This window comes from Castanea sativa, chromosome 5 (genome assembly GCF_040712315.1).
Source record: "Castanea sativa cultivar Marrone di Chiusa Pesio chromosome 5, ASM4071231v1".
NCBI classification, from domain to species: Eukaryota; Viridiplantae; Streptophyta; class Magnoliopsida; order Fagales; family Fagaceae; genus Castanea; species Castanea sativa.
The window spans coordinates 50,858,161-50,866,772 of record NC_134017.1 but is presented as its reverse complement, the minus strand read 5'-3'; the positions used below and the strand labels follow the sequence as shown (position 1 = coordinate 50,866,772).

Sequence of the window (8,612 nt, the reverse complement as noted above, 5' to 3'; positions counted from 1 at the left end):
TTATTAGCATAGAGCTAGTCTCAATATGGGTAACAAATAAAGGAAATGGCTAAAGACACAAATTGTTTTACAAATAGCTTATATGATTGGAAATTATTGGAAAGTAAAATGTGATACTATTAGTGGGTTTAGACGAGAACCGTACATGTAACACTGATTAAAAAGAATGCAGAGTTTTGGCTCAATTAAATTTTAGTCAAAGTTAACAAACGTGGGCCTAAAACCAATGCTGGTGCTATTTTAAGGCTGTCACTGTTTTGAATTAAACAGAAACAGATTATCAATCTCGTATATGCCTTTCTAAATTTATCATTTTCTACAACGAAACTGTTGGCCTTAGATGCACTCTGGATTTGTCTATACATATATATTCACCTCCCATTTTCTTTCACAATTGCGGGGCAAGATGAAAACATGGGAACTGGTATTTGCTGCTCTCGTGGTGGTTTTAAACCTGCAACTTCACGTTCATGGAGCGCCGCAAGTACCTTGTTATTTCATTTTTGGAGACTCATTAGCGGACAATGGCAACAACAACTTGCTTCAAACAAAGGCTAAAGTAAATTACCTGCCATACGGTATTGACTTCCCCAATGGCCCAACAGGGAGGTTTACCAACGGCCTAACCATGTTTGATATGATAGGTTTCTCTCTCTCTCTCTCTCTCTCTCTCTCTCTCTCTCTCGGAATACGGCTTCATGTTTAGCCCTTTTATTTTATTTTGCTCTGTTTTATGTTAGAAATTTGTATGATATATGCCAACCGCAAATTTTCTCTCCACAGCTCAACTTTTAGGGTTCGACAAGCCCATTCCACCCTTTGCAACTGCTAATGACGCCGACATACTTCAAGGTGTGAATTATGCATCTGGTGCAGCAGGAATTCGCCAAGAAACTGGGAAACACTTGGTAATCATTGGTCAATTAACTTCTTGATCTTAAATTGGCATGTGGATGCATACATTTGATAAGCATGACTTAATACAAATCTTCTTTTCCGTTTTTTGGGTTCAACTTTTCATTCCATTATATATTTCATCAATCATAATTTACCGTGTATTCATTTGACTTTTCTTATAAAGCAATTAAAAAACAAATAACTTAACATAATTGGTGGAGTATAAAATAAAACATAAAAGGTGGAAATGAGAATTTGTATTAGTTGTTCATGAGTTATTCAATAAACTAATTCTTTCTCCATATATAGTAAACATCATAAATAAATATTTTAATTTTTCACAAATCTATATCAATAATTGATAGCTAGATATAATCGAATTATATTATTCAAGAATGATTTTTTTTTGAAGAATTCGAGAATGATTTTTGTTAATGAACATACAAAAATTAAGAATTCACTAATACTTTGTATGGTAATTTTTGTGTACTTTTTATTATGAAATAGATTATTTAGATTATCAATAAATTAAAAATAATAAATAAATGTCTTATAAAATTTTACAAACCTATACAATCTAATTGAGCTTTTGCAAATATATTTTTATACATGTATAAATACAAACATGTGCTAATATATATATATATATATATATATATATATATATATATATTCAAATTGAGCCTCACATTTACCAGCTTGTTCACAAATAAATTATTATATTTAATATAGTTTAATCGTTAAACTTGAACTTGGGCTTGACTTGCCTCGGCTTGTTTGATAGATAAACGAAAATAAAAAACAAACACTTTCTCCAATCAAGTCTAAGCTATTCATAAGTAACCATATGTATCAGCTTTTGTATGAATGCATCACAAGTGGTCATCAATACTTGACTAAACTTCTACATGCAGGGTGATTGCATCAGCATGGATGTGCAGTTGAAGAATCACTGGGTTATAGTCTCACGCATTATTAAAAAACTAGGAAATAAGTACTCAGCCATCAAGTACCTAAACAAGTGCTTATATTCAGTTGGAGTGGGGAATAATGATTACATTAACAACTACTTCTCGCCTAAGAATTACAACACAAGCCACCAGTATACTCCAGAGCAATACTCCAGAGTTCTTATTAGACATTATTCTCGTCAAATAGAGGTCAGTTAGTGGTATAGGTGCAATATATTCTTTCATTCTCTTCACCTTTAATTGTAATCTTTTGACAATCGCTGATCAATTTCCCACCTTCCCCTCTTTTTGTTTCAGAATTTGTACCATAATGGAGCAAGGAAGTTTGCACTATTTGGAGCGGGAGCAATAGGCTGCACTCCAAATTCAATTTCTTTATATGACAGAAAGGGCAAACCGTGTGTAGAAGAAATCAACACTGCGGTCACTCTATTTAACCAACAGCTTATATCACTAGTTGATAATCTGAATAGGAATCTAAGTGGTGCAAAAGTTATATATGTGAACTCTTATCAGATGGGGACTGGGGATCCATCAGTTCTTGGTACAATTCCTCAAACTTAATTTTGTTCTTTTGTACTGTTTCTTATGTCTCATTACTACAAATTTTTGTAACTATATAATCTAAATCTTTTGAACAAGTATATATATAGTAACCGTGTATTGTTTCCTTTATGCATTTCAGGTTTCAAGGTTGCGAATGTTGGGTGTTGTCCAGTAGACCAATATGGGCAGTGTGCACCTTCCAAAACTCCATGCCGGAATAGGACTGAATACGTATTCTGGGACTCTTTCCATCCTACTGAAGCTTCTAACCGAGTCACTGCAAGTAGATCATACAAAGCTGCTCTCCCGAACGATACTTATCCAACTGATATTAGTCACCTAGTTCAGCTTTAATCATGGAACCCTATTGGCTATGGTTTTAATTTATCATACAAGAATCTTTTTGAGTTGTTTACAACTCATCACAAACAGAGATATTAGAACCATGTACCATCCATAATTTTATGGTAGTTTCCTTTTATGGTTTTATTCTATAAAAGTTGCCCAAATTAGGACAAAGGAAATAATAAACTTAAAAAAAAAAATATATTTGGGTTGAATCAATTTTTTTTTTTTTTTTTAGAGCTAGCGTCCCTGTTTCCACGTGGTGACATGTTCTCGGGTCTCTGTTATTTGGAACATCTTGGGTATATGGTGTTGTTATTTTAGCACCGCTTTAATTAATAAAGCAATACAATTTTAAAGAGATTTTTTATAATTCGCATTTATTTTCGATTTTTCCCTAATATTTATATAGAATAGCATATGCTAGTCCCATCAGCTTTGATCACCAACTAGCATAAAAGGAAGACGCTAGAGTTTGGAACTTTTTTTTTTTTTTTAAATAAATTATTGATGTGGTAAATAGTGAATAGTAAATAAAAATGTGACATTAGTGGTGGGCCAAGATAAAAACCAACAAAAATTTGTAATAATAATAATTTGTGAAAATATTGCAAAATAGTTTGTAATTGTATCATTGCTCAACATAAAAATTTAGGTAAATTATAATTTATGATCACAATTTAATATACACAATTTCAATTGCTACACTTCACTCTCTAAACTTTGGATTAAAATGATTGTAAGAGCTAAGAATTTGATGGCCCAAGCCCACTTGGAACAGTAGTGTCTTGTCCATCAAACCAAGCACAAACAATAGAAGGTTATTACATAGAGGGTGGGAATACAATTCTAGTGTAATTCTGAGCTTAGTTTAGGTCTAAGGCCGAGGAGCCCAAAGTAACAAAGAAAAACAATTCACGTTGCAAGTTTTATACCAGACAATGCATTGTTCACTTTCTTGTTTCTCTAATTTTTCCATAATCATCCTCTCTCTTATTGGGAGATTTTCTCCCCTTTATATATCCTCCTTCCTTGGATCTTAGCCCTCACTTGTATGCTTCAGGGTTTTTCTCAAGATAATTGTCCCATCAGAGTTCTGTTGAAGGTGGTAGAGGAGGTTGCTGGCTGTGAAACTACTGATCAAGGGTCATTTCCTCATTAATATAGCTGATAAGGTTGTTGTAGAGCATTTAATGCGGAGGGAGAATATATACCCTTTCTGGAAGCTTCCTCCCACCGTCTTGACCCCTTCCAATTAGGTTCTCATAAAACACTATCTCGCATCTCCATCCCTTCTCGGGTCAAATACACTTTTACAGGTGGGTTCAAGTATGATACTTTGCATTCAATCCTCTTCGGTCCTCGGATACCCTACAATGACATTTTAGGATTCTATCTAGATTAATAGATTTTGCATGTTTTGGATGAATCAATCACCCATAGTGGTTCCTCACTCATGACAAGTTCAAACAATGGGGATAAGTGTGGTAATCTAATTGCTTAATTTGACAACCACCTACACTAGAGAGAACACTAAGGATTTAATTGTTTTTCCTTCAGCTTAAATTCACATGTAGCAACGAGGAAAAAATTTCACTAACCAATACAGAGAATACAAAGATAGTATAAAGCCACTCAAGCAAAGAATTATCCCTCACAAATAACAAATAGTAGAGCAATTTTATGTTTTGCTCTAGTTCTAATTTGTTACACTCTCTTTCTTTAAAGAGTTCTCTCTCAATCTAATTGTGGCACACAAATATTTTATAAAACCAAATTGCAACATACACACACACATGTATGTGTGTGTATACACATATACATATATATATATACTAGCTTCTGACCACACTCGTTTTTCTATTTTTTTGGGTAAATGTTAACAATTTGCCTCTATTATAATTTAGAAATATATATATATATTTTTTATTTTTCAAATAAATAAAAATGATAAATTTTAGAGATAAGTAGTAACTATATATATATATATTAACGTAAAGGGAAAAAATCCTAAATTGTAGGAGTTCTATTTTTAAATTCAAAATAAAATTTGTTATTTGACATTTATGACCTAATTTCTAAATAAAGTTACCCTTCATTAATAAGAGTATTTTTGAACAATATAAAAGTTTAGTTGTTTTTATTTTTATTTTTTAGGAGATATAAAAGTCCAGTTGAAAGTAGAGAATCATCTCTTATATATATATATATATATATATATATATATATATATATATATATAAAAGAATAGAAGGTTGTAATCCTATGCAACCCAACTATGGTTTATTTTGTTGCACCCTCCACATGTCAATAGCTCTTGCCTCCATTAAAACACCTAAGGGCTAGCTCAAATTGCAAATACTAATCAAGTTTAAATAGTGCTTGGGAGACGGTACTGATATGTCTCTAAATGATAGGAAAGACATTCATCATTAACCCTTAAAAATACTAAGGAAATATGATAGGGCGATGGTCCATCAAAATTATAAAGTTAAAATTTGTTTTATTTTATATTTTACTTGTAGTAGTGAATTTCTATTGTAACTTGAGTCACTCAATAGATTAGACATCTCTTTTTTTTTTTTTTTTTACTATATATATATATATATATAATTTTGAGAAGATCTTTTAATAATATTTAAAAGTTAAAGAATAGTGTTTAATGTTATTATAATTTTATTGAGCCATGTTAGTGTAACGCTTGAGTTCACTCGAGTCCATTTGGTCCACTTTGATCCATTAATATTAATATTAATAAAAAATAAGATCTTTTAAATAATGTATATATCTCACGAATGTTTTCATTTAATTTTTTAATATTAAAAAGAATTTAAAAGCTATAGTTTAACTAACTTTTTTTTTATAGTTTCACATCAACAACATAAAATAATATATATATATATATATATATATATATATATATATATTGTAGTTAGTACGTAGAAATTTTACTACTTATAAGTCTTACAAATATATATAATATGTAAATGCTGAAGCACGGTATTTATCATTGCTATGCTCATTTTGAGTCACATCAACAAAGTATTTTGGTTCACTTCGGTCTATATCGGTTCATTGGGTTCAACTTGGATCACTTCGGTCCATTTCGGATCTTTTTGGTCACTAAAGTCCAATTAGGCCTACTTTGGTCCATTTTGGTCCATTCAATTCACTTTAGCTTATTCGATCCATTTTGTATTAATTGGGCCTCAAATTGATTATCTTTATAGGTTCCTTTTTTTTAGGCTCAAAATTCTTTATTTAAAAAATATATATATTTGGGTTGGAAAGTATGAAGTTTTATTTTATTTGAGCCAAACTCTTTAGTTTTAGACTAAAAGTACCCCAAAAAAAAAAGTATAAGAAATTAGAGATATGGGCCTTAAAAAAAGAATAAAAATGAAAAATATTCAACTGACTACATTAAAATTCAAGTTTCAATAATATAGATTTTATACTTATATTTGGGAAAAAAAAAGAGTGTTACAATTTCAAAATTTATAATAATTTAAACTTAACATGTTACACATGTTCCATGGAATGCATGTGTATTTTTATAAATATTATTGGATATTTTCAAATTAGTCAATCAATTATCGTATATATTTTTTAAAAATCATTTTAATAATATCTTCTTCATTTATATAAAACAATATTATAATTATGTAATCTAAATCTTTTTATCACTATGTATAGTTTTTGAATGTAAAATACGTTATATGTAGCATTATATAAAACTTATAAAAATAGAAAATACTTTTAAATAACACACGCACTATTTAACTTACAAATTTTACATTATATTATTATAAAATAATTATTACATTTTTCCATGCATTAAGTGGGTTTAGAAATAAAATAAAAGACTTGGACTTTTTGTTGGCTTCATTTAGTGTGACAACACAAAACCCACATTTTTCTACATCATTATGCTAAATACGTCAAAACAACTAACTCAAAATTCTAAATTAATGTCTTATGTATACTAGAAACTGATAAGGATAATTTTGTAATTAACCCATGATGAAACAAAAGCCGACGGACATAACAAGGTCGTCAACTTCACTCATGAGAGACGGTCTTGTTGTAAAAGTCTACAACTCCCCTCCATACTTGACGGCTACATCTTGGGCACAGTAAGCTGAAGACAGTAAGCTGAAGGAAATGTATGAATCTCCGTCGGGCAATGCTTGCCACAGGTGACTGCATTATGAAATCTATAGCTTCATAACAGCTGACGACCCTAACAAAGGGACGACGCTATAAGCTAACAACCATAATAAAGGGACGACTCGGTAGGCTAATGGGGACAAAGTTGAAGAGGGTAAGCGAACCTCCATCCATAGCCTTACTTGGTCTCCACGCATAAGTGTATAAGGAAAAGAACTCTAGGAGATATGCGAAATCCAAGAGGTTCTCTCCTAGAAGGAAAGAGCTTTTTGGCCAAGGCACGGATGTCAACCCCACACTACTATAAATACCCCAAAACCCTCATAAATCAAGGTACGCATTATTCACCCCAGCTCTAGTATTCTAGAGTTGCGAACAAGAGTTTTCTCTAACTTGACCGTTAGAGGGTATTTGGCCAGTACTACACCAGTACTTCTCTTAAGATCTTTAGCTTTTGTGTTGTGTAGGTTCTTCATCGGGAGCACGTGAGGACCGTGTGGCTTACTGACGATTTTTGGCATCATCAATTGGTGCCGTCTGTAGGAACTTTAGCGACTTGTAAAGCCGTGCTATCACTTCCTGGACAAAGAGTTGCATGGTACCCACTCGCTCGATGACGACTACCAATAACGTTCAAGGAGATGAACCACGCACGATAGCGCTCGAGAGACAAGTCCAAACTCTGGCGCGGAGAGAAGGAACCAGGAAGGGCCGGAAGGTAGCTTCGCCCCAAGCATGTCGAAACGACAGGACACGAGCCGACAATCTGTCATCGATACCGTCCCACCTCGCATAGTCGCTAAGATGCAGATGATGAAGGAGCAAATGGACTGCATGATGAACGCCCTCAGAGGACGGGTGTCCAGCGATCTTGATGACCTGGTCCAGCGAACTGACTCGCCATTCACATCGTTCGTTAGTTCATTCCTCCTTCCACAAAAGTTTCATATGTTGCAGGTAGAAAGCTACAACGGGTCCAAGGATTTCTTAGATCACTTGGAGTCTTTCAAGACCCTAATGCACCTTCAAGTGGTGCCAGACACAATCATGTGCAGAGCCTTCCCCACCACGCTGAAGAGACCCGCAAGGATTTGGTTCAGTAGGTTGACGCCCAACTCCATTGGTACTTTCAAAGAGTTAAGCACCCAATTTGCCTTGCACTTCATCGGGGGGCACAGGTATAAGAAATCCATCGTGTGCCTGATGAACATTAAGCAACGAGAAGACGAGACGCTGAAGTCTTACATAACTTGTTTTAACAAGGAGATCCTCTCGATCGATGAAGCAGACGACAAGATACTTGTAGCGGCATTCACCAATGGGTTGCGGAAGGAAAAGTTCCTTCTTTCCTTATATAAGAACGACCCGAAGACCATGTCAGAGGTGCTTTATAGGGCGACCAAGTACATGAACGTGGAAGATGCACTACTGGCTCGAGAAGAGAAGCCTAAAAAGAGGGAAAGATAGAAAGATGCACGATCGGACAGGGGGCACAAGATGGCTAGTACTGGAGAACGATGGGAGGACCGACTCTCCAAATCACCTGCGGGGAAGTTCACAAGTTTCACCTTGATGATTGCCCCAATTGACCAAGTGTTGATGCAAATCAAGGATGAAGGAGCCCTGACTTTTCCTGGCAAGCTGAAGGGAGATCTTAACAAGAGGTCAAAGGACAAATATTGT

The 8,612-nt window shown here is 33.8% G+C and overlaps 2 protein-coding genes across 2 annotated transcripts; both read left to right on the top strand.

Annotated features, from left to right (window-relative positions):
* The first annotated feature begins 308 nt into the window (after nt 1–308).
* LOC142636294 (GDSL esterase/lipase At5g45670-like) lies at nt 309–3,040 on the top strand. The gene is made up of 5 exons (XM_075810463.1): nt 309–644; nt 784–908; nt 1,812–2,057; nt 2,166–2,412; nt 2,554–3,040. The coding sequence occupies exons 1-5, from the start codon at nt 341–343 to the stop codon at nt 2,766–2,768; spliced, it is 1,137 nt and encodes a 378-aa protein (XP_075666578.1). The 5' UTR covers nt 309–340; the 3' UTR covers nt 2,769–3,040.
* Nucleotides 3,041–7,664: 4,624 nt separating this feature from the next.
* LOC142635370 (uncharacterized) lies at nt 7,665–8,396 on the top strand. The gene has a single exon (XM_075809537.1). The coding sequence runs from the start codon at nt 7,665–7,667 to the stop codon at nt 8,394–8,396; it is 732 nt and encodes a 243-aa protein (XP_075665652.1).
* Nucleotides 8,397–8,612: the final 216 nt, after the last annotated feature.